The 27342-nt window shown below is 35.9% G+C and overlaps 2 protein-coding genes across 2 annotated transcripts in view; one reads left to right on the top strand and one right to left on the bottom strand.

Moving 5' to 3' along the window:
• The window catches only part of AVEN (apoptosis and caspase activation inhibitor), a 90470-nt gene that overhangs the window by 11051 nt on the left and 52077 nt on the right, over positions 1-27342 (top strand). The window contains exon 2 of the mRNA XM_039552928.1: positions 9978-10158. Within this exon, the coding sequence (XP_039408862.1) occupies positions 9978-10158 (181 nt within the window). The remainder of the gene's footprint in view (positions 1-9977; positions 10159-27342) is intronic.
• The window catches only part of CHRM5 (cholinergic receptor muscarinic 5), a 50263-nt gene that overhangs the window by 21710 nt on the left and 1211 nt on the right, over positions 1-27342 (bottom strand). The window lies entirely within an intron of this gene.

The following is a 27342-nucleotide window of genomic DNA, read 5'->3' as shown; positions in this document are numbered from 1 at the left end:
GACATTTGGCTGCAATTCGCTGCATTATGGGACAATGCCTTGCACAGTGCCTGAGAAAACTCCAGATGATTAATTATTTTTCAGCTGTGTTTGTTGTAGGAACAGGACTACTGACTTGTGCAAGTTGATAGTGGAGGGTGTAAGTAGCTGCTTTTTTTTCACCACTTGGGTATTCTGTCAGGGAGATCCTGCCTTGACTGTGAGGCAGGGATTGGAATCTCTTAAATTCGTATCTTTGAATTACTGTTTCACTCATTTGCCCTTTCCTTGCATCACTGTGTTGGCTGGTTTGCAGATACCTAAGAAAATGGATCAGCCTATACATTTCTCATGTAATTTAAAAGACAAGGAAGAAGAAAGGTTTTGTTGTCTGTCAGTTGGGGAGTTGGTACTCTCTGCATCTTTTCTGATTTTCCATTGTATAAAGAAATAAATTCAATGTAGTATTGGTCTCAGAAATGCTGTTTAAAGCCCTGTGAGTCAAGCATAGCATCTTTTTGAAGTAGCATTGCTGTAATACATGAGTATTTTGTTTAGCATGACTAGATTTTTTTTATAATCAATGTAATTCAATATATCTATATCCTGCTTGGTTTTTTTCTTGATATGGGATTTTGCATTCTGTGTTATAGTTATGTGTTTTGATTGCACATCAGACTAACTGCTTTTTATCCTTAGTGTCTTTTTAATAACTTACTGTTCATTGATTTACTATGTGACTGTCTGTTGGTCCTAAAAAGTACCCCTTTTTTACTCCCCTTGTCAAATTAGGCTATTTGTAACTCAGGTTTTAGTGCTTCAACATGTCCTGCTATAAATGTAATAATGCAATTCAATTTAAAAAATGCATAATGTCTGCGTCTCCTAGTTTGTTGATAGAGGGGTAATAGAGATGTGAGGTTTTTTGGTAGCATGTGAAATTATATTTATGAAATGGCAATATATTAGTATTGAAAGATGAAAAATGTAGCAGCTATGCTACTGACAATGTTGTGGCTATAGTGAAAGGGGTGAGGAAAACAAAATGCTGTAGGCTGGAATTTCTTATACAGGACCTTTATAGGGTTTCACATTGGTAGAGTGTCTCCTTTTGCAGCTTTTATTTTCATTATGTGAATATTTGAATGTTTGCAATATGCTATTATTTTGTGGTGGTTGATCTGAAAAAGTGGCAGATGTTGGTGGTTTTAATTTAAATTCAAGATAGAATTTCCCACTGTGAACCAAACACCAGTACTTGTATATAGAACCTCTAAAATGATGTCTTACACATCTGAATGGCTACTTTAAAACCTTAACTGAAAAAGGGATCTAAAAGCAGTCACAAAAGGCAAATGTTCTGAGGTTTATGTTAAAAATTTTATCGATCAACATAAATATTTGTAGCAAAGGGTTTTTTTAAAACTATATGACTTTGACAGATGTCACCTCTGTGTCCACATGTACTATGTGAAAAGGAATAGTAATGGAGTGTCTCTAAGTCTTTAATGGAAAGAGGGAACAGAACTTACTTTGGAAAAATGAGTTTAACATTGCAGGAAATCAAACCAAGGATATGGCTTATGAGTACACTTAGCCAATCTAGCAGATAATTGCTGCCAGATATAAAGGAAGGACCTGCTTCCCAGTCCCCATGTTTCATGGCATGCTTCCAGCCTATCTAACCGTTACTTGTGCTTGTCTGATTCTGCTGTGAGCTGACAAAGGAACTGAAGCTGGCAGAAGGGTAACAGTAGAAAAGAAAACTACTGATTAAGTTTCTCTTAGTTTAGGGATACAGTTTCAAACAATCCTGTTCTGTTTATTGTCTTTGAGATTTTTTCTTCTTTAATGCTGTGACAGTTGAAAATAGAACAGTGTGGGTGAATATCACTGAGCTATTTCCATGTTTTGAAATCCATAGAAGAAGAATGTTGTGCTCCTATGTGCTTTCTTTTTTACAAAATAGATGCATTTTTAAAAGCCCTAAACTTTTAACTTGTTACTGTCTATTTTCAAATATTTTTTAATTTAAAGTTAGGGGATAGTTTTGTTGTTATTAAAATGTAAACTTTGGAGGTTTCCTTTCATGTGTAATATAGCATAGCAGAAATCTTTTGAGAGCTTGTTTTGGGAGGTTTGTTTGTTTATTTTTTTCTATTTTCATTGTGACAAAAAATGGATCTGTTGAAAAACTTCATCACATACTTCTCCTTGCATGGGAAACCCTGAAGCTTCTTCAACATGTTGTTTTTGATCTTGGTACAGTTGCTGGATTTTTGTTGACTTTGTTCTAAAGTTGTGTGCATGTAGGGGTTGTTAAATAAACATTAGACTTGTCAATATAACTGATGTCTTCTCTAAACCTTGTTCTTTTGAGCAGACTTCATTCCAAGTTTGAGATAACCTCTGTGAGTTAGGATCAAATTTTTCTCTTTTCTGCAGATGGATGCTTTTACTGAGCTTTTTACATAATTTGTCACGCTTTTACTTCATCATTGATATGGTTGCAGAAGTACAAAGCTTCTCAATATGTATAAGTTTATAACAGATATGTTTATTGAGAGAGGCTGTCTTACCCACTGACTTATGAAGACTAGTAAAATAGCAGTATCTTTTAAAACATCTCTTATTTTGCTATTGAGGTGAATGTTTCCCCTCAATAAATTTTGCCTTCTTGATGTTACAGAACTCTTCATGTGTGTTCTTTACAAGTTATTGTTAAAGCTGTTAATACAACTACTTTTGCAATTTTAGAAGTGCGAGAATAAAACAGCAATATTAATTACTAAGGATTAAATAGACTATTGGAGTTTTTTAAGCCCTGAGTGAACAAAGCCCCAAGCTATCTAATTTCAGTTATGACCTTCTTTTGAGGAGGCAGTTGGACAAGATGACCTCTTGCAATCCCTTTCAGTTTGTATTACTCTGTAATACTGGTGCATTAACACATAAGAATTGAACCAGTTTCAGAATATAGTCGAGTCCCTAATGCATCTTAGGAAACTTCTTTTTAGGAACAGCAGATTTGGTAAAAACAATTCTCTTTCTCCAGAAGATTTCCTTAACTGATCCAGAATACTAAATGTAACTTGCTTTTAGAATAAGACATGCAACATTCGCATATGTGGATCCATATGTATGCAATATATAAACCTTCTGGTTTTTGCCAAGTACAGCCTATACATAGGAACAATCAGTAATCTTACTGAAAATGCTATAACCTTTATGGCAATATACTTACTTTGAAGGTTTTCATGAAACCTGTTATTTCTGTCAAGACAGAGGCTCCTATTTTGTGTTTGCTCTTATATTTTTGACTGATGTTTTTAAGACAAAAAATCAGCTTTTCATAGTTACAGACAATTTGAAGGTAGAAGAGCTGCCAGGTTTTGTGCAAGTCCATGTAACAATTTTGTATAAATTGCTTGATGAGTTTACGTAGTTGCCAGTAACTTTCATGAAATCATTTCCACTGAATTAAAGAAAAAAATACAGTCGATTTTCTGTTGGTGGAAATGTATTAGCTTGGCAAGTTTAGAAAATCAAAAGTCTCGTTATCTATAGACAGCAGCTGGAAAAACTTCTTACAGACTCTTTGTTCGCAGCACGGGACAGCCATGGGGAAGGGAGGCAAAGGGCTACTTCTGCAGTTAATGCAACTTGTTGATACTCTACCAAATTTTCCAATTACTGCAGAATGAGTGCTGAATTTCTAATTATACTGTTCTCACAACATACCCCATCAAGTATCCTTCAGTTTGGAGTTTTCATCTAAATCAGTAGAGTGAAATTTTAGCTAGTGGCTTTGTAGTTTGTAAAATCCTGTATCTAATGAGCAGCACCCTGAAATACGCAATTTCTGAAATAAATAATTGCTTGGCAGGCTTTACCAAGAACAAAGTCTTGGTAACCTATAGTGCATGGTTATTAAGTTTAATTTATCTACAAGTCAACAGTTTTCAAACTGAGTCTCTGAAAGCCACAGTACAAAACTTGAGCAGTGTGTATTACATTGGTTCATTTTGCCCCTGTAAGGCTCTCATTTGAAGGACTGTGCAGCTCATAATGTACTAGCAGGTCACAGAGGTATTTCTGAGAGGGCAGTGAAGAATGAGCATCAGGATTTATGGATTCTTTTCTAGGTCTGTGAAAGAGAAGGTGGTCTGCCATTTAAGTCAGTAGTTGCAAACAATATAACCAAGCTGTTTGCCTGTGGGGCTTTTTTTTCCCCTCCCTCTCTCAGCAAATCTAAGGGAGAGATTTAGCTCCTAATAGAAATTTTCATTCCAATTCAGTGAGGTATACAATTCGTACAGAACATGGCTATAGCTTATGGAAATGTTAATAATGATTTGTGAGAAAGATGAAGTACACCTTGTAGCACTGGTGCTTGATCATGTTAAAACTTTAAAGAGTGCAAAGAATATTTTAGGAGGTGGTGTTTTGGTCCAGTTGAACAGCAATGAGACAACAGCCTTTTTCATTTGAAGTTTTTACTCAGTTCTAGTGAGCAAGAACTTTGAAGCAAAATAATTGGTGGACAAGATTATTATATTTACTTTTTCGTCGTCATTATGGTTAGACTCATGAATATGGTGTCTCTTGAAAACAATTCACTACAGATAAGCTAACAGCTCAGTTTTTGGCAGGTGATTCTGAGTGTTATTACAAAATATTCCTTTCTGTCTCTAAAAGAAGTGAAGCAGTATCTTATGGTATCACTGCTTTGGGAAAATCTTATTTTTCAGGGAAATTTTGAAATTTTATCTTTCATTGATTTTTCAAAAATCTAGATTAAGAGAACTAAATAAGAATAATTTGAGATATTCTATTCTGGTCATACTTCATACTCTCCCTTTTATATTGTTCTAATTTGCTAATTTTTCTCAGTACAGAAATTTGTCATTGATATTCCTAGGTAGACAGAACAATGTGTTGGCATGCCTTGTGGGATTTTCCCAGATAGAGGAGTTTTATACAGTATACTGCCAGATACGTTTAACTTGTTAATTTACTATTAGTATTTTTAAATTATTTTTGTTTTTAAACCTGAATTCCTGTTTGTTGCTATTGTGAGTTGCATTTCAAAATCTTTCATTGAATTTCATCTGTTTCTCTAGGTAGCACCATGAAGATAGTGTTCTATATTGTTTCTTGTGAGTAAGGACATCTTGATTCTAAACATCTACAAACTTGCATCAATATTGATAAAATTGCACTAGTATTTTGTCTTTTGTAACAGAATAACATTAATCTATGAAATCCATTAAAAAATGCAATTCTGCTTCCATTTGCCATAGTTCTGAATATAGTCTGGTTTTTTTTAATAATACAGTTCATTATTTATAGAATCCATTAAATTTCCACCACAATAAACCAGATGATGTATTCCTTTGTTGAGTAATTACTTACAAGAAGAGGGACATATATATCAGGGTTGTAATTAGTTAAATGTGTAAAATAAGAAAACTTTTGGAGATTTTTATACTATTAACTATCATGAGGTATTAGCCTATCAATCATAGTAATGCATTAAGCTGTCAGGGGATTCTTCTGTACCTTTTTGGATTTAAATATAAATAAATTTAATGAGCATTTAATGAGCACTGTTGCTAAAAAAGGAAATCTTTTCGAGATTGTGTTGTATCTGTAATGTGCTAAGATAATTCCTGGTGTAATCCTATTGCTCCTGTTTGGTTACACCACCAATAACTTGAACCATTAAATTAAAAGCAAGTGTGTCTTTCCAAGAGAAATTTAAGTCATTAAAGAGTGTCTCTAACATTAAAGAGTAACAGTCTTTAACATTTCCACTTTGTCTGCCCAGAGGAACCACTAAGAAGTCAATACCAGCCAAGCTGCCGTACTAATTTACATGCATACAAGCCTCCATATACAGACTTCTATTCTGTGAAACAATTTCAAGTGTAGAGGTCGTGAACAGCTTTGTTGCTTAATTATGTACATTTTTTTGACCCTTTGACTTAGAAGTTCCATCTGTGAAAATTTGACCTTAACAGATACTGCCAAAGTTAGGATGAAGAACAAAAGATAAATAAGTCTCTGCACATACACCTTAGTATTTTAAATATGAATGAGAAAAAAGATATGTGCTCATTCATGATGCAGCTGATAGTCTGGATCAGATTCAACCCAGAGAATGTTTTCATTTTGTCTTGCTAGCCTTTTTGCCTGATGAGAAGAGAAAATGGGATTGAGACATCTAGGTAAGCTTGAGTGTCCTTGCACTTGACCACAGCTGTACAGCAGTTTCCAGGAAGGGAAGAGGGAATCAAGACAGAAGTTTATTCAAGGAATTGGTGTATGCTGTTGTTTGTTGTGAGAGCAGCAAATGTAGGGAGCAGACAGTGGTTATGACTGTCCATGAACATGTAGGTGTCCCCATATGGCAGTGACTAACTGTTAATTGTGACTCTGAGTGGATATATATGATGTCTGGGGTATTGTAGGTGAGTGTCCCTAATAAAGAATGGAAAAGATTGAGGAAATGTGAATACATTGTAGATGTAACATTCAAAGCAGTAATACAGAGATTAAGTAACAAAGGGGAAAAGTAGCACTCAATCAATATAACTTTGAAGAGTTTCTAAAAATAATTTGGGACAGAAATGAAGAAAACAAATAGCTATGCTCTTTCTAAGAGATTAACAGAAAAGCTCAAATTATGTTTACATACATACTGTAAAGTGACATTCTTGGGAAGAGAAACAAACAAGAACAGAAATCTAATAATGCATGACACCTACATATTAGGGAACAGCAGCTGGCCTGAAGAAAGGTAAGCTGAACATCTGATGTTTCTGTTACGGTAGGATATTCTAAGTACTGACAAAGATGAAGAGCTTTAAATTTTTCTTACCAGATGCGTTACCAGAATTGAACAGGAAGAAGGCTATAAGCTCTAGCTCCTGTGGCTTCCTAAGGGTAATAAGGACATTTTTAGAAAGTCTTAATGGAAGCTCTGACTTTTAATGCACTTTGAGTTTTGTTAAAGGGCTGTGAGCTCAACAATTCTTGTTAAGTGCTTGGACACGTGTGCTTAACGTGCTAGGACTGATTGCACTTACAGTGAAGAGTGGTTGAGTAATTGAAGCGGGATGCAAGAGGTCACTGTTGCACTTTCTCCATTGTGTACTTCAGCCTTGGTTTGATCCAAACCACTCTGAGTTCCAAGGAAGTGCAGAAGGATGACCCCAGGGGAAACTACTAGTTCAGAACAATGTTTACTACATTTAAACACCTTCATTCCTGAACCACGTGCATCAACGTGTTCTCATCTGTAAGAAAAGTCAAACAAAAAGCCCATTTTCTCGTATTTTCTCAGTATCATACTGTCCCCAACCCTGTATGTAAAATTAGTGTATTAAAGTATTCTTTTGCTCTGTTAGACTGTAAATTGTGGTCATTTGTGCTATGCACTTTGCTTTCCTTTAGCAGAAAAGTGCAGTCACAGGCTCTCATAAAGGATAAAAATGCATTGCTTGGCAGAAGACCACAAATTGTGCAAGTTCCTTTGCAGGGGAGCTTGGCCCCTGTTGTTTGAGTTCTTCAGTGTTTAGGCAGAATATTGCACACCTTTTTTTTTTTTTTTTTTTTTTTTTGTTTTTTTTTTGTTCTTCTGATATGAAAAATATAGTCTGAAGGTTTCCTGGTTTTGTTCAACTGGGTTTTTGCATACTTTCCCCACTTCGAAAATTTCAGTGAAATGTGCAAATGGTGATGCATTTATTACTATCTGGAACTGAGGCACAGCAGATAGATGCTATACCTCCTGTGGTATCCTGGTGTTTTAGAACACTGAGCAATAATATGTAGATGTAGTTCAATACTATTTAAAGGCCTAAGGTTTTCTACTTATGTGAGTAATACTTTTTTAAAGGTTATGTCTGAGTTGGATTCTAGAATTTGTTTCAGCTTGTATCTTTTGTTATTTGATGATGTGGCAAGAGGGAAGTTTCTTTATTTCATTACACATAGGACAGATGTTTGCTTAAGACTCATTTTCAGCACGGTGGGGTGACAGTGGTAGTAGTGTATGGTGTAGCTGAATAGGCAGCTAAGAGAAAGGTGGTTAAGGTATATGTTTCTGAGTGTCTGGGTTTGTTACTTGGTAACTGTCTCATGTGAGATGGTAGAAGCAAACTATTTTCAGAAGTTTCACTGATCAGTTTTTTAATGTATTTGAAAATTTTAACACATCTTTAAGTTGATTGAATTTGAATTGATTATTCAATTGTGATTATTTGCAGTTCTATTTTGTAGCTTGGTGGTGCATCACGTAAGATTTTCCATTAAATATTTATTGGAAATGGGAGCAGGTTTGTATTTGAAGTTTACTTGTTTTAACAGTAAGCCTCAGGACAGTACCTGGGGGACCAGGCTGCACAACTTCTGCTCCTGAGAATTTGTGGTTTGTTTCTTGAAGTTAGCTATTTTACTTCTAAGAAGTGAAATTTCCTTGAGGTGCACTGTATAGCATAGCTAATAACAGAATGCGAAAAAGAATTTAGTCTCGTTTAAGAGAAAACATTTGTATCCATATTAGTTTACTGGAAGCACGTTGAACTAAGAAAGTGCTACTCTTGGGTTTTTATTTTTACGGTTGAAAGGAGTGAATTCTTCAAACAGGTCTATAATAAGTAATTATCTATAATGTCATAGTTTCTTAAGATTATTCTGATCTTTTCTTAAAAATAAAGTACAAAACTGATCTATCTCTGTAGCACTGCTCCTGCTTTGACTTGTGAATTGTTTCAGGTCCAAGTTAATTTGGGCACTGAATTTCACTAGGTTTGCTGGATTATAGCAAATCATTCATTTTTTAGGAGAAGAATAGAGAAGAAATAAGTTTATTTTTATCTTGATGGAAGTGGATTTGGCCTTTGTTGTGTGGAAGCTATAGCTCTGCCTCAGTTTCCAGTAATGTAGTTGTCACTTCATCCACTTGCTCATATAACCATTTACCTACAACAACCATTTTAGTTTATTTATCTGATGAATACAAAGAAAAGAGAATTTACCTAAAAAATTGCACAGAACCCGTGAGAATGCACAGAATATTTTCCTTTTTGTCAGCTGTTTGACACGTGGGAGTGCATTTGTATAATTGTGACAGATTTAATTTCTTGCCTTGAGTGCTCTTTCCTCCAGGAAGCAAGTCTTTTTGTTTGTGTAGCAACAGTCATTCCAGCTAAACCCCAAGCTCTGGGAGAGCTGCATTTGTAGAGAATTCAAGACAGGAGAGTTTTCCACAGCTGTTGAGTACTTGTGGCAGATGCCTATTTTGCTTGTATCTTAAGTTGACTCTGCAATGAATTCTCCTTTTGACCCTAGGACTTTTTAAGAGGTTAAAATTAGTAGATCAACTGCTAGCAGTCTATTTAATTTTTTCATGTCTATTTCCATAAAATGGCTTTCATGAAGGAGATTAAATTTGATTAATTATTCCATATTACTTGATTTAAGACTCTATAGTTGCTTATAGAAATTCTTACATAAATCACCATTTTCAAAATGTTTTTCTGCAGAATTTATCTTCTCCTGTTCCACTCTACAAATATAGTTTTATTCAGTTATCATATGTATCACTGCAACATTTGGACAGAGATACTTGGTTTCAGTTCTTAGTTCCACTCTGTATCCATTGCTTTCAGTTTTAGGAAGGAAGCTATTCATTATAAATTTTCAGAATAGGAGGGAAAGTAGTGGAACTTGTATCAGTGTCAATGCTTGACCCCTTGTAAGAGCTGCAGCTTCCCTCGGTGCATTTTAGTTACACTCTTGATGAATTACATTCAGACACAAAGATAGTACCACCTAAAATGTTGGTGGGGATCCAGATGGATTTGTCTTTCTGTGGGTTTTATGATGGGTTTTATTTCTGTGGTTGGAGTTGTTTGTATGAATGATTGTTTAAATACAGAACAAAATGCTATTAAGTTGCAATGGCTTAGCTGTCCATTTAAATGTCACAGGTAGAGGAGGATGATGATACCGAATCACGACATGAAGAAGAGAAGGAAGAAGTGAAATGCTATTCAAGAAGAAAGGTGTTTTCTAACTGGAGCCGCTATGAGGATACAGAAAAAGAGGGACAGAGTGAATGTGGGGAGTCACAGAGAGGAACAGACTTCAGTGTTTTGCTTAGCTCAGCAGGTAAGCATTTTCCAATCTATAGGGTTTTTTTAATTTTGCATTTTGAGACATGACTACTTTTCTGGCTGTTGTCTCTGATGATGAACCGCCACCCTAGAATACCGTTCCTATCTGCTTCAGTAAGTCTGCCATTTATGCATTTAAGAGTGTTGAAAATCTCCACAGCTGCAGCCTCCTAGCATACAGGCTGCACTGAGCTGTGACAGATGGGGAGTATAAGAGAGCTGCTGGCTAGTGCATTTATATCCTTTTTGTGAAAAGAGGGGTCTGAGTGTGTGCATCATCCAGTAACATTGAGCTTGTTCTTGCTGATCTTGGTTATTGGGTTGCTTTCCAGGAAACAAAAAAAGGTTGCTGGTATGACTAAACACAGCAAATACTCGGACAGCTGCTTGCTCTTGGTTGTTTCAACAGGTTTGTGATCAGCACTGTAGAGATGTGTGCATGAGTAGCAAGTGTTACGCTCCTTGAAAATAACGATCAGTTATTTTCCTCTGTTTAGAGAAGATGATAAAGGAGGAAGAGGAGGGACAGTCTATACTAGATCCTGGGGTTTTTCAGCCATACATTTATAGTATAGGGTGGTTGCGCTAAAAACAGTTACCTAAAATTATTTTAGAAACTCTTGATGTGCCATTGTGTTGGAATATTGTTCAGTAAAAAGCTGTAAACAATGTATTACAGCAGTTTTTTTAGTACCTTGGAAATTCTGCAGTTTCCCAAATCTAAATAATTGGGTTTTTCAGTCACAGCTTGGGGGGGTAAGGTAGAAGTTAGCTACAATAAAGAAATAAAGACCAGAGATTCTTTTCTTGGTCCAAGAACCAATTTCTGAAGTTCTGTTTCACATGAACCTTGCAAAGTTGGGCCTAAGCTGTCAGGTTTTAATCCCAGGATCGTGAAATGTGTATTGACCTCTCTGAGTGGTGTGTTGCGTGGCAAACAATGCTGGAGTCAAGGCACATAGTATGGACCTCAGAACTGTGTATGTAACAGAGTCTGGGGAGCAAAGTAGATATAGTAATTCAAAACTTGAAATCAAGAGACCTGTCCTGAGGTACCATGTCTCCATGGTTCAGCTTTTTAATGACTTCAGTAACTCTGCAGTTAGCCTTCAGAATGTCTTTAAAATGTTCTGAAGTATAGTACTGTGGAAATGAGGATATAACAAAGTAGTATTTACCTTTGCTAATTTGTATTTTTCATGAGTTATACTTCAACACAGTTATTATCTCCCCATTTATTTTACTCTTTAGATTCTCTTAATGCCTCAAATGATAATATTGGAAGGTAGTATTCATATATTCATACTATTTATTAATTCTAAATCTTTGATTTAGAGAGTGCTTTATTTTAGCATATATTTTATTACTGTTCTCTACAGTGATATAAATCAATAAGAAACAGAAAGGGAATAAAGTACTTTCTTCTGGAGGAAGAAAAAAGTACCTTCTAAACAATAATGCAGATTTCTTGGAGTCACGTAAAAAAGCAGTATATGTCAGCAGTATTCTTTGTTCTTTAGTTTCTTTGGCTGATGTGTGAAAACTGAGAATACAGTCGTATTTATTTGTAGTGGTCTGAGAAGAAGCTTGCACATCTGCTTTATTTGATAATTGCTGTTGTTAGTATATTGCCGTTTAGCATTCTGAAGTTGCAAAATTAATCCAATTTAATTGCAACAAGGAGTTAGGGAGTACAGGAGAGGGAATGGAGGTAAATCTCCATTTTTCATTAATACAAAAGCTTAAAAAAGTCTTAAAAGTCTTGTAGTTTACTATTAATACACAACTATGCAATTAATACAACCAGTTAAGAATTCTTTGGCGAAAGCTCAGATTAAAAACCTGATCTCCTATGTAATGGTTAGGTTCCCTAATATTGAATGCAGGGTCTTAAAGTGTCATCCTTAAAGAGAAAACTTGGTTTATCCCAGAAAATATGCTGTTAATTGAATGAGATAGCATAGAAAAAATCATTTGGGATAATGTAATAAAGACAGAATTAATACTAGTAGACAAAATTAAATGGAGGAATTCCTGATGTCCAAGGAATTAAAAGTCCTTGGTACTTATTTGTTTAATATCATGTAAACGTGCTTCTGTGTGTAATTCTTTACTTAAAATCAACCTAAAATGGCAAAATGAGATATTCTGTGATATGGATGTCATGTTGTTAATTAGGAGGATTAGAGCTTTTAAATGTAATACATAAACATTACTGTTGCTTGAGGTAAGAAGGGAACAAAGTTATGCATTGTTACACTACATTTTTATCATTAGCAGAGGAAGGTGGAAAATGGAAGTCTGAGGAGGAGAAAGGAGTTTGCAGATACTTGAAGAGAATGTGGAAACTTTAGGGTATTTTATTTTACATCTTTCAATAGCTTCTGAAGACAAACACTGGGTTTTTAGGTTTTCACTTACAGTTCCAGCTTTCCCTGCCTTAAGACAATCTCTAGTGCAGCACTGATTCTGTCTTTTCAATCAAATAGTTAGGCCTGACTAGTCCCTGACCATCTCTTGACTACATGTTGTTTCTCTGCTGTCAGCCTTTGCCTGCCTACTAATTCTTCTCACTCTTCCTTCCTTCTGTTTCTGATTCTTGTCTGTGTTTCTGAACCCTGTTGGTGGGTCTTTTTTCAGTCTTTTGTTGTGAGCCAACTCCCTTCCACATATATTTATTAAAATCCAACTCTTTCAGATTCTGTCAGAGACAGAATATCTGTCCCTCATTCTTTCCAGTCCTAGTGACCCCCAAGTCTTACTTGTTCTGCTCAGCATTGCTGATTTGGTTTAATTCACTGCCACATCTTCTTATGTTCCTCTTTGTTTCTTTCCTTGTCTAGTCAATCCCAGTTCATTCTTGCAAGCTTCCAGTTCTGGTCTCCATTATAAACTGTTTTTGCCATCTTCTCTCCACATTCTCTGCCAGTATACCCTAAATCCTACTCAAGTTACCCAACAATATAAAGTGACAGGCCATTGTTTTCAACTGTGTTAGGGATATCTCCATAGGTGACACTGCAGAAATATGCAAGACGACGCTTTGTGTTCAGTGTTTTACCTAAAGCTTATTAAATGCAGACTTCTCCTACTGTGGAAAATCTGACTCTTCACTCAAAACAGGAAGTAAGAGGAAGCTTAGTTCAGGTGCCTTGCACATTGAGACGACATGCAGAAGACCACTGAGGACGTAGATGTGATGATTGGTTGTTAAGCTTCAGCAGATCTTGCAAAAATGAGGTACAAACTCTGATTTCTAGACGCTTGTAGCTTGGCTAAGTCAGGTGAGATTTTTTGCAAAATGAGCAGAGTGTACCTCCTTCATACAACATCATTGTGCAGTCTGACTTCAAGTTACTGATTCAGGGCAGGAAAGTAGTTACAGTTTCTCAAGTGCTTTCACGTAGAAAAATGTTCAAGTCATTCTCTGGGTTCCTTTTCAAGGTGGCGGTAAGAGGAGGATAAGGAAAAGCTACCTAAAGCAGACAACAGCCCTGGAAAATTTCATACTGAATAGTTAGAAAAGCAGCTGAAAATAGTCTTGAGTAAGAACTGCCAGGTGGCTTTGATAATAGCTGATGTCACTGGCCTGATGGAGCTACTTTGTTAGGGCTTATTATATTTCTGTGTAAAATAGGTGTCCTTGGTTCAGCTTAAGTTTTTAAGTATGTTTCTTTTTTTTAGCATTTTATAATTTATTTATTTTTAATTGTCTTGAATATAGCAAACTTGCTTTTGTCTAGCTGGTATAAAATACAAGTCCATTGTGAAGCCCTCAGGGAATGTGTCGCGAATCAATTTAGTAAAAATGCTGTTGAAGCATAAAGAGCAAGAGAAGTGGAAGTGATAGGATAGCCTTACTTTGCTAGCAGAATCTTGCCATGTTTGAAGAGCTGCCCTCATTTTTTGACAGATGAGGGTTAAGTGACCTACAGTAGACTTAAGCTGTTCATCAGATTTTTGTCTGTAAATGGATTCTTTATATTTAAAAATATATTTTAAAGATATCGTTATAGAGCTGATCAAAAGGTATCTGGGCACTTGATCACTTTTCTCTAAATGTGGTAGGCGTTAGCAGTACAGCAGCCAAAAATTGCCAATATACATGCCTCAATAACAATATGCAGACTGCAAGATATGATGATTATCAAGATGAAAAAATATCTTTTTGGACATGAATTTTTTCCCATTTGGTTTTTTAGGCCATGGATGAATAATTCTGGTGCCTTAAAGGTTAAGATGGAGAAATGCTGTGCAGTTCAAACAAAACTGGCAGAATGGTTTTGACATTGTAGGAATACACATAATTTCTAATAATAATACGTATAATTCTGTAGGTACCTAGCAGTTGAATACAATAAAAAATGTGGAATAAAACTCAAAAGAACAGTCACTGGAGCATAATAGTAATGAACAACAGATATAAGAATTATGAGGTAACAGTTACATTCCCTTCCCTAAAAATGTGTTCTGGTTTTTTAACCTCTTTATTTTGGGTCTCTGTTTAATTTTGATGTGTCTATTGCAAGACATTGCTGCATTTTTGTCATTTGCATGATCAATACATGCTTGAGAATTAGAAGTACACAGAAGGCCTTTGACCGTCTTGGAAAACCTGAACAGATAAATTTGTGGAGCAAGGCTTGCATTAAAAATGGGTTTTCCTTCAACTTTTCTATCTTAAGTAGAGACTTTTCCAAGTTTTTTCAAAAAAAAAAAAAAAGTTGAGGGAAGAGTAAATCAGTTTTCTGTTTTTAATGATAATTCTGCTCAAGCAAAAAGAATGGCAGTAATAGGGCATGGTTCAAGTGCTGAAAAAGAATCCTTTGAGTTTTAAAATTATAGAGAATAGCTGACAATCAGTTTTCTTTACAGAAATGCCTAACTCATTGGTTATTTGGATTACTGTATATATCAGAGCCCCACTTTTCAGTGGTAGTTGCTTGACAACTCATCTACTTCTTATTTTGCCAGAAATTCAACTGATGCAAAACTTCCATGTTCTTGCTGTACCCCAAGTGACATGAGCTCTGTGTAGAACATAGCGTTATTGGTTACTTCTTACCACTATCATCAGCTTTAAGACACAGGTGCCAGGTTGTTGGTCTTGAAAGGTGATTACGTTGTTGTACTGAGGATTGGTAACAGGTCACTTAAATATTGCTAGTTTATGTGCTCCTGAGATAAATAGGTATGGGCATGTGCTTTACTTGCATCTTCACGTTCTCTGTTTTTCAGTACCTCATTCCCTAAACATTCTCTGAGTTTCCATGACATGCTTTCCTATCCTGCTTCCCCTTTTAGCCCCATTTCAGCACATCAGACCTTTCATTTCCTTTTTGATGGTCCTCTGGTAGATAACATCTCCCATCTGTGTAGTCTTTGTATCCAAGTGGTCTCGTTTCCACTTGCACATGTTTTATTTGCAACAGGGCAGTCTGCAACTTTGGACTTGTTAACAGACCTAAGAGATACTACTTATGTACCTGTAGGTATCTGAAATCAACAAAAATGTAGTCTCTCCCATACTCTTTTTCTTCTCCCAAACAAACAGAAAAAAAACCTTACACAATAAAGATTTGCATTGAAATCACAGGACTTGGCATCAGTGAAAGTTGGTTCTCCATCTGCTCAGTGCTTCTTCCTGAACTGTTCCTAACATTGCAGAAATTCATCTTTTTTTTTTTTTCTAATCAGACAAGCCAAGCTGTCTTTTTTTTTTTTGTCTGAACTAAAAATAAGAAGTGCCAGATTTTAAGTATTAATTACATTTTCTTGATAGATGTGTTTTCCTGTAATAGGTAGTCTTTGCTCCTTATATATGCTTTCATATCTGTGCCTTTTTCCCTCCTAAGTTTTATCTAAAATATAAACAAAACTATGAAGTGTGGAAGTATAATGTGACTCCATGATTTGAATGCATATAAATGTAGGATAACATGTCTTCATTTTAACATTCTGATATCTTTGAACTATGTGTCAGTGGTAGTACTGTATAACTACTGGTAAGTAATAAAAAAAATCTGAAAGGTTTCAGTATTTCAGAGAAATTTGTATGCTATATGATCTAGAATTGAATAGAATAAGATTCACAGACTAAAGGGGTTAAATTTTGTTCCTATTAAAATCAAAGTCATAAGCTTTTCTCCATTCTTTTAATTTTTCACATCTTGAGTGCAGTCATTTATTTCTGAAGCTCCAGATTTCTGGATTTAAAAAGTTTTCTGACCCATATCCTTCTGTAAAACTGGGTCTTAATCTTTTGCTGCTACTTTATATTTGATGGTATTTCTGCTGAATTGTGTTGAAGTATGTTTTGGTTATGAAATCACAAATCAGTAAGTTTAAATGTGGAGTAATTTGTCCTTATTTCTGTATTGCTGTTGTCATGTCTGCTACTTGAATTTGTAGGCTTGAGACCTAGGTAAAAATGTCTACACACCTGACTCACTGTTTCTCTTGTTTAATAATGTTCTTTGTTTTTATAATGCCCCTAAAACTGTTCTGTCTGATGAGGCCTCATCTCGGTCATCTGTGTTTCTGCCACATCATCTCTGACATTTCTGCTGCTGAAGTCCCCTAACCAAAACTGAATTACTCTGACTCTTGTACTCAGATTGTGCATTTCTTATTCCAGTATTCATTTCCAAAGTTCAGTGTGTTATTGCCACCACATTCTTGTTCACTTTCTCCTACTTTTACTGCTTTTTATTTATTTTTGCCATTCCCTACTTTGAATTTTTTTTAACTTTTTTATTTTCCTTATTGTTGCATATTGCTTTTGATTGATTTTATTTTTTTTCTTTTGGTTTCCTTTTTACACTTGTTAAATTCTGACCACTGTTAAATCACATGAATTAGACTGTAAACTTTTTAGAGCAGAGACATTCTTTTGCTTGCTGATAAAATACTGGTTCTTTTCCAATAATGACATTATTAGGTATCACTTCTATGGTAATACTAAAAGATGTTTATTGATTTAGATGAGTTGTGTTAGTTTTAATTGTAATATTTTTGTTGCATCTCTCAGCAGCTTACATTAGAGAAAGAAATAAAATAGAAACAGAAATTCTACGAAGTTCTGTAAAACTAGAATTTTTTGTTTATGGTAAAGATAAGACTATCAGATGTAGCAGATTGGTTTAATTGTAGAAACTAGACTGCATTTGCTGTTCTGTTTCTTGTAAGTATGCATTTATTCCTAATATCTGTTAAGAAACAAAATAACTGTGATAGGAATGTTTCCTTTGTCATTGATACGTTCCAAAAAAATGTTGTGATCAGCTTGCATGTGAACCACCATCAGAAGAGACAGAGAGATCTATTCTAGCAATAGTCTCAGAAATTCATTTGCAAGCAGTGCTGTTTCTAAGCATCAATTTTGGAGTGAAAGAAGGGCTGTGAAGTAGACAGTAGACAGTAGAAGGGTGTGGAGTGCCTGTTTGTTCCTTAATCTCATTTGCAACTATTCCTTTCTTCTTATTCCATCTGTGATCCTGAAATGTCTCCTCAAATCTGGTATTGATGGCTTGGGCTCTCCTTGTCCTGCTCTTCTTTTAATGCTTTTGGTTTTAGTGTGCTTTAGTCACACCTATTAATATTGAGCTTCTTTCCTTGGTCTCATCCTATCGCTCAAGAATTCCTAGTTCCTACAGCCAACTTCTAGTCTAGGCTTTCTCTTGACCCTTCCCCTGCCTCATATTTTTGTACCTGTCCAAATCGCTTGTTGGTTCCTCATCTGTTCTATGTTCTCTTGCCTATTGTTTACTCTCAGCTCATCAGAGAAGTGGCATCTTTGGCATTTCTGGGTGTTGTATAGGAAGATGGCTCTTCTGAGCACTTAGAAGATTTTTTTTTCTGAAACAGCTTAATTTTTGTCTAATTTGAGTAATTTTCTTGAAGAATGTCAAAGGCATATTGAGCCTTGCCAAAGCTTGTTTCAAAACAAGAGTTGTATTAAAGGTCTATTCCAGCCTCAAGGGAATTCTTTGTATCCCATTGTTGTCCTTTCTTGCACACCAAGCCCTTGTGTGTGTAAAATTGTGAACTAAAAATTCTTTAAATAAAAATCATGTTTGAGGGTCAGATTAGGGTGCAAGTGGGGAAGAATTTTATTTTCTTTGATTCTAATTTTCAACCTTTACTGGAATGTCAATCAGATGACCTTCCTTTGACAGTACACACTCCTTGTCTGGGTTTATAAAGCATAGTATATCTGAATATGCTGCAGATGATTTGGATTGTGAAAGTGATCGTACTATCTTTACTTCTTTTTGTACTGTTGACTGGAAACAGCCTGTGATAATATGGGGTTCTTAGATTGAGTTTATGCATGTGCTTCAATATACAGAAAATGTGTCACTGAGAATTGTGTATCAGCTTGCTACAAACTAAAAAGGGGCAAGGTGGAAGAACTATTTCAAAATGGGAATGATTTAATACCATGATATAATTCTGTTGATTTTTGTGTCGTAAAGGCTAGAGGCCATAATTGCAGATATTTATAGCAATTAAATTTTATTTAAGACACTTGGTTAACCTTCTGCTGGGAAAATGCTGGCAGAATGGAGGTTTTGGAAAGCCAAATGTTATGTATTGACAGTTCACTGGTAGTAGAAGGTAATCTGAGTTAGATTTTTCTGAATAAATGAAGTGGTACGGGTGCAATAGTTCCAGCAAGCAATTCTATATGATTTGTACTATTCAGGAAAAGATACTCTCTTTGCAGTGTGGACTGTCACCTTTCCAATGCCCAAGGAAATATACCAAAGTGAACTTTTCCCTTGACTTCTTTACAATGGAGCCTTGTTAGTGTTGGTTGTTTTTTTTCTTCTAGGTGTGCTTAATGTTTCAAAAGTCAGTAGAAGATAGAATTTGGCATGACAGAATTTAAAATTGCTTTATATTTTGCTTCTGACCTTGATAATAAATAAAGATCACCTCCCCTCTTCTGAAGAAAAGAGTTTGAAAGACACTTCGGTGATATTATGAATTTGGCCCATCACCAGATATGGATCTACTTGCCTGGTTTGAATACATGAGTGGTGCAAAAGAGTTGGCAGGAACGTGAAATGTAACAGCTGGTGAGAAGGGAAAGATCTTGCAGAATCAGTAAAATACTAGAATTGCTATTGATAATAGTAAGGATGGTAACATGCATGTGTACTGGGTTAAACTGGATTAAATCCAGATGCCTACTTCTGATTCATCTTAATGTACATTTGCAGGTAGAATATTGACAACAAATAAATTTTCTAATGCAAATAAGAGTCTACAGCCTCTCTTGCTTTAAATTTCTTTTGTGTAACTCCACATGGTTCTGTCTACCCCTTCTTTTACGTTTCTTCTGTTATTCATTTCATAATGCCTTATTAAGTGTTCTCTTACTCTTGGTTTTATATATCCTCTTTCTGTCCCACAGATAAATTTATTTCTCTGAGTTGTATTTGATTATGAAAAAAGGAGGAGGAGGAAGAGTAAGAAGGAGGAGTAGAAATCTTCACGAAGAATAATCTAGTCTCTTAGAGGAAAATTGCCTACAAGTATGAGATGACTAAATTAACTTGTAGGAATGTGATCTGAAACCATCAGCTCTCATACCTTTACCTTACAAGCACAGTTTAGCTTGTCAAAGAAAATTGGTCTTTATAAATATCTCTGGGTAAAGTAACATTTAACTAGAGACAGAGCATTTTAAAGTCTCTAAAGTGTTTGATTTGGTCATGTTATCTTTGTGTTTAAAAAAAAACAACAAAAAAACCCTAGTGATTATTTGTGTTTAGTGCCTGTACTTCAGAATAGTTTATATGTGTCAGTTCATGTGAACCTTAATAATTTTCTTTTGTCTGTTCATTTATTAATAGAAGAGTTTTTTGTTCTTTTGGGGATTTCTATTTGCAAATTTTTCTACTTTAAAGTATTTTAACATACTATTATTTTCTACTGCTGCAGTGACTGTAGGAACCTGAGGAAGTGAACAGTAGAACCCCTTCGGGAAGCAAAATTGGGAGTATGAATTAAAGACCTGTTTTTACAAACTTGCTTGGTAGGGGAAAAGAGTATTTATGGTCTAAATTTTAGCATGAATTAAAAAAAACCTAGGAAGACATCTTTTTAATTAAAAGAAAAGCTACAGAGGGATGTAATAATTTTACCTCACAATTGTATATGATTTATGGTGGTGGCAGAGGCTATAGGCAATGTCTTTTTCTAAGTATCTAGAATAAAATAACATAAGCACTATTTGTGAAGTCTGTCGCTCTCCCAGACTGGTTGTAAATTGAAATTATTTCAGTCAAAAGGACTATTGAAATAGTTTGTTTTGTTACAGAAATAACTCACTGAGCAAGTTGTATTATGTGATAAAAAGCTGCTGTAATGCATTTTTGAAAACTGAAGCATTGAACAACCACACTGGCAATGTAACTTCATGTGACTAGAATTCATTTAATCGTGAAAGGAAAGCACAGTACATAATCCAAGGAGAGTATAACATGGACAAGATAATATTTTAGTGACAAGTGATAGTCCACCTATGATACAAGTCAGGAAGAGATGACGTCCACATAAAGGCATTAGAAATAACTTATCTAATTTACATTACAATAGGTAAAAGAGTTCTTGAACAGCCTATCAAGGAGAGTATGTATAGGTGTTTAAGACACCTTTGGTGTTTTTCTTGAGTCTGTTTTTCTGTATCTGAGTTCTGACAGCTGGGCACAGCTAAACTTTGAAATTATTCAATTTCCTCCTCTCCTTGTAACATGTTTTTAAAAGATATATAATTTTAATTGCTAGATGAAATAATATTTGCCATTATTTGCTTTTAGATGGTAGAGATAAAATACTACCAAGAAACATCAAGTACAGTTCCTTCATTTTTTAACTTCTAAAACATGTGAAATAGCAAGCATAATAAAAAAAAAAACAGTTTCAGTAAAGTTTGGGACAAATTTGAGGAAGGGAAACTTGCTGTTGTTTCTTTCCCTAACTCAAATTCCTTACTAACTTGAAAGATAGAGGGCTAGGCTCTTTCTAGTTTGTAATTGCATATGAAAAGCTAAGCCCAGCATAGCCAGTAAAATTCATAGATTACAAAACCAGGGAAACCCTTTGTGATTGGGTGAACTTTTCTGAATAACATGAGCAGTCATCAAAGCAAGTTTTGAGCTAGTTAGTGTTTGATTTAAGGCGCATTTCTTAGTACAACTGCTGTCAAAAGCTCTTGTCAGTCTTGATTTAAACATGTCTGCCTTGACTTCAGCATGGCTTTTGACATGTGTCCCATAACATCCTCAGAGTTAAGCTCAGGAAATGCAGGCTGGATGAGCAAATGGAGAGGTGGATTGAGAACTGGCAGGATGGCAGAGCTTAGAGGGTTGTGATTGTTGGCACAGGATCTAGTTAGGGGCCTGTAACTGGCATTGTGTCCCAGGGCTCAGTACTGGGTCTTTTTGAACTTGCTGATCAATGACTTGGATGGAGGGACAGAGTACCAAACTGGGAGGAGTGGCCAGTACCCCAGACTGCTGTGCTGCCATCCAGCATGACGTAGACAAGCTTGAGAGTCGGGCAGAGAGGAACCTAATGAAATTCAATAAAGGTAAGAACCTGCACCAGGGGAAGAATAACCCCTGAACCAGTACAGGTTGGGGGCTGACCTGCTGGGAAGCAGCTCTGTGGAGAAGGGCCTGGGGCTGCTGGTGGAAAACAAACTGTCCATGAGCCAGCAGTGCCCTTGTTGCCAAGAAGGGCAATGGGATCCTGAGCTGCATTAGGAAGGGCATGGCCAGCAGGTTAAGGGAGGTGATCCTGTCCTTCTACTCAGCCCTGGTGGTGCCTGACCTGGAGTGCTGTGTCCAGTTCTGGGCTCCTCAGTAACAGAGAGACATGGAGCAGGTCCAGGTCTTATGAGGAAAGGCTGAGGGAGTTGAGCCTGTTTAGCCTGCAAAAGATAACTGAGAGGGGACCTCATCAGTGCATATGATCATCTGAAGGGCACATGACAAGGGGATGGGGCCAGACTCTTTTCAAGTGGTGTCCAGTGACAAGACAAGGGGCAACAGGCAAAAACTGAAACACAGGAAGTTTCATCTGAATATGAGAAAAAACTATTTTGAGAGTGCCAGAACACTGGAACTGTTGCCTAGAGAGATTGTTGAGTCTCCTTCTCTGGAGATATTCAAGATGTGCCTGGACCAGTTCCTGTGCAACCCATTTTAGGTGAATCTTATTTATCAGGGAGTTACACTAGACCTCCAGAGATCCTTTCCAACCCCAACCATTCTGTGATTCTGTGAATTTCGGTGCTGGAGAATCACCTAGAGCTCTTGGATTGATTTGATGTGTTCTTACCTTCACTTTTAAAACTGTGTATCTTATTTCCCCCCTAATTCCGTGTAGCCTGAGGACTGCAGAGAGTTGCAGAAAAACCCCACAAAAATGACAGGTTAAATTCTCTGCAGATGAAGATTAAGTGAAATATAGTGTGTGTGAGAGTGTGTGTGTGTGTGTGTAAACAGTCCCTATACATTTAAAATCATCTGAGATGATTGTTATTCCTCTCTAGTTGAAAGCAAGTGAACTACAGAAATTGGGAGAATAGAGAACAAAACAGAAGAGACATCATGGTGTCACCATATAAATCAGTGACACAGGCACATTGTGTAACTTTTTGCACTTCAGATCCCAGAAGCTCCACAAGGAAACAGTAGTATTGAAAAGATACAGCAAAGGCCAGCAGGCCAGCCATCAGTATGGAAGAATTTACATGGCTAAGGATGGTATGAATAGAGTAAAATGGAGGTCTCCAACAGCAGACAGATGAGAACAGTATGCCATAGCTCTCTGTGAAATCATGTAAGGATTAATACAAGAAATAAGAAATTATTATTGTCTCTGCTAGTGCAAGAAATAGGGAGTATTGAATGAAACTATCTGGCAGTGAATTCAAAGCAAAGGTATTTTTTTAATGTAACATAATTAAATATGGAACTTTTTCACAGGATCTTGTGGAAAATGAAATTTTTTGCAGGTTCAAAAACAACTGGAAAAATACTTTGAAGGTTATCTTATAAATAAGACATTATGTCAGGCTCAAAAAATCCCTGAACTGCAAATAGCTAGAGGCTGGCAGAATAATTCTGAGGAAGTATCCCTGTGTGTGTGCTCTGTTTTCAGTTGTTCCTAGACTCATGCTGTTGGTCGCTGTTGTGCAGAATTTGGGGCTGTATGGAGCTTCTGATGGATATGGTGTGACCTTGCCCAAGTGCTTCTTTCTTCCCTGTTTGTAAGCTGCAGGATCACTAAATTAATCTTTAAAGTTTGAGATGGTGTCTTTTCAAAAGTGTTGGAAGGTATTAAGGTCCTGTAAAGAATTCACTTTTCTGTAATTCTAATATTTTTAGCACGCTTGCTGGCTTCATCACTGGTTGATATATAAGTAAATAGCAGAGGAATAGCAACATGAATTCCATGTAAAGCATCTGCTCATTGAGGCAGGCTATACAAATGGGTATTTTTAATGTCTCATCGTTTCAGGAATATTGAAGACCACTATGGAATGTCTTTCTAGAATAGTGAAAAAATGCTATCAAATGGAACTATTTAGGTAACTGTAGATCCATTAATTTGATATCAGTTCTGTGAAAAAAAGAATAGAAAAGCTGATACAGGCTTTGGTTAATTGAGATTTCAAGTGTGGAAGCAGGCCTTGCAGGACCTAAAAGGTGGTCAAGGACCACAAAGAAAGAGAGGAATGAGCTGAACAGATGTATGTTGAAGCTGTTGGGCTTCAGGTTTTGAGTTAACACACAGTTGCATCTGCTGTAATAAAGCTTCCTTCTACGCAGATGCTGCTTTGCCACGTCAGACCCTTCCCAAAGCAGTTTGTATCTGTCATAAATGTATGTAAGCCCTTGTGCTCTAGTTTTAAGTCAGAGTTTGTACTGATAGCAGCCTGAATGTCTGCCCTGTGCATTGTCACCTGCAGCCATAAACTGTTTTGAACTGACTCTGCTTGCTTGTTCCACACAAAAAAAAAAAAAAAAAAGGAAAAAAAATATATATGAAAAACAAAAAATATATATATATCAGACAGTTTGGCTTTTTGGATGATATCTCTTTCCACCTGGTTGGAAGTACTGCATAATATTACCTTCATGTATTTACAGTGCAAATGGTTTGAAGTGTTTTAGTGCCTTTTTTCTCATTACAGTAATTTTGGAGGCAGGGGATTATTTAATGAAGGGCTTGAGAGAGATGTAAATGGCCATGGTGAATTTTGTGTTCATTTGCAACTCAAGATGAAATAGACTTACTGCATCAGTGATTTAACTAGAGAAGCATAAGTTCTGGATTTCGCTCCTTTCTTTCTATTAGCTTATATAAATTCTTTCAATAAAAGGATGGAAGTGTAAAAGTATCTTATGTTTTACCTGTAACATAGTAGTCTTGCTAGATGTGAAAGTGAATGCAGAAGATCGGCCAATAGCTCAGGAATATGCGTACCTCCAAGTCTGTGCTCCTACTTGTGGATTTCTTTTTGCTGATAACTGCCCAGAAGGGGCGGTTGGCACTGTTGGTTTGTGTCTAATTTGTATAATTTTTAAAAGGCGTATTAAACCATATCTTACCACTTTAATATTTGTTACCTGCTGGAATAGCTGGGAAGGGGGTCCCATATGTATGGGCCACATGTGCTGTTTTGTGAAGCAGATGTGCTCTCTTTGGGCAATTGCCTGTTGTTATTTTGTGATGTGGTTTATTCATTTCACATATACAAACAACTCAATACAGAGAGGAAATGAAAAGATATCCTTGTCAGATGCTTAGTGATCCTTGAACAACTGATTGTGATAAAGGTGGAAAAATAAATATTGACTTACTGCTTTCAGGTGATATGATTTTACATAATTACACATTTTGGAAAGCACATCATGACTCTTGGGCACATGGTGTGATTCTTGCGGATAGTCCTGTACAGGACAAGTAGTTGGACTCAATAATCCTTGTGGGTTCCGTCCAACTCAGCATATTCTGTGATTCTTTGATATTTATTTCTGGGTGCATGGAAGGTTAGGTTTTGGAACTAAAAAAAACCTGTTTGCTTAGTTAATATATCTGAATTCTTTGAGGATAAGTGAGAGAAATAATGCATTTAAAATAAAAATAGGATTTATCTTGATGACTTGAAATTATTAATGAATACATCTGAAAAAATCCACCTTTAAAAAATCATATATATTGAAAAAAGATTATTTGTATCCAGTTCTTCTTCCTACAAGCAAGCTTTCCGCTTGTTTTTAGCCCTCTCATATTTTCAACAGAGCTTAAAAAGCCTTAACTGCAATTCTCAGTTCAGAAGTTTCTAAAACACAAGGTTTTGAGTAAGCCTTTTGAGAGCTTCTTTGAATAATCACCTTTGAATAAGGATGTTGGTTAGCTGGCATGTTTAGAGTTTAGAGTGGTGTTTTTTGTTTGTTTGTTTTGTTTTTAAGCCATGATAAGCAATATCTTTTACAAAAGAGAAGGCAAAAAACTCAGGAAACATTCAAGTTAACAAAACTTCTAGTGTGAGAACAGTACTCAGAGAAACAAAGGTTGAACTCCAATTCTTATTTTTCTCTCTTTTTTAATTTCCAACTCTGAACCACATCCGGCAGATACAAAGCTGTCTTCTGAAATCAGCTGGCAAAAGCTGTATTGCATTTGCTGCTTGTTGTAAATATTATTGGGTTGTAGTTCCGTATGCAGTAATTTGATGGTTCAAGTTACAGAAATTGTGAACTGGTGCTATTGAAACTTACATAATATTTTAGTTTATATTCTACAGAACTTACTTCCTCACTTAGGATTTTTCCCTGGTGTGTTACATGTGAGACAAAGTATCAGTGCATGTTGTATAGAAGCTGTGAGTAGGCAGGAAGAGTTCTTACTGGATCAGGGTGATATGTGAAGTGGACATGGGAAAAAATGATTGAGAGAGAAAAGGACAGAAACGGGGGAAATGTAGGGAGTGCTGGAACCTGCCAACAACAAAATGGTTGAGTTATGGGTGCACTAGCAAAAATTCCATCAAGTTCTCATTAAATACAGCACATGGGAAAATGGAAAAGGTTTAGAATAATAGAAGTGTCTTTGCCTGTATTAAGCAGAAGACTTAAGTGGGAATGTTTAGAGAAAAGAGTTTTTCCCCCTGCCATGGCAGTGAAAAGTGTAGAACAAATTTCAGATATATAAAGTATGCAACAGTAATATGCATGAGATGACCCCTGTCTTGCAGAAGTTGTTTCACATATCCTGCCATTATTTTGGGAGTATGTTGTTGACTCCTGACACTACGATGAGCCTTGTCTCATATCAACTTGGGTTTTTTAGTCTCATAGTATTCTACCAGTCTTTGGCAAGTAAGTTTAGTTTTCTAACACTTGCTAGAATGCATAAATGCTTTGTGCATAAGTGAAGGGTTCATAAGGGTTGTTTGTGAATAGCAAATTAGTCTGTCTTTAGCAAGCATCAGGCAAGAGAGATATTATTTTAGTAAATTAGCAAAACATAAAAAGAAAAAAAACCAGAAAGAATTCATGGCTGTATTAAATAAGAATATCATATAATCAGATGTGCTAAATAGAAACAAGGGAAGTGATACAGAGAGAAGTAGAGGAGATACTTAAAACAGTGCTAGAAGAAGAAATACTGCATGTTAGCAAGTAGAAAAAAACTGTGCGAAAACAATAATAGAGGAAGCAAAGGTGTAGTTTTTCAAAGTTGCTATTGAGTACAAAATTGACCAGTGTACTATAAAATGGTATGTTAAATGATATAAAATTCTTAATGCTTTTTTAATTTCGAGGGTTGTGGGAGGTTTTTGTATCTGAGCAAATGTATCTTTCTCTATGACTTCTAAGTGTAATTTTTTGATTAAAAGGTATAGTGTTTAGATTTCAAGCCCTGTTAGATGGTAGAATCTCATTCTGAAATGCTTTGCATGCTATTTTCTTGTAGAGTTCATGTCTATGTGACTCATGTTATGAATGCTCTAAATGAGTGAAAAAAAATGAGATAACCTGCACCTTCTTTTTTTATAGTTTAACTGAGGGACAGATGCCCAGTCTTCTTACTGACACTCGGTACACAGTATCTTGGGGTACATTAGCATGGTGCTGTTCCCTTACTGTGC

This window comes from Corvus cornix, chromosome 5 (genome assembly GCF_000738735.6).
Source record: "Corvus cornix cornix isolate S_Up_H32 chromosome 5, ASM73873v5, whole genome shotgun sequence".
Lineage (NCBI taxonomy): Eukaryota > Metazoa > Chordata > Aves > Passeriformes > Corvidae > Corvus > Corvus cornix.
This window is presented reverse-complemented; position numbering and strand designations above follow the sequence as displayed.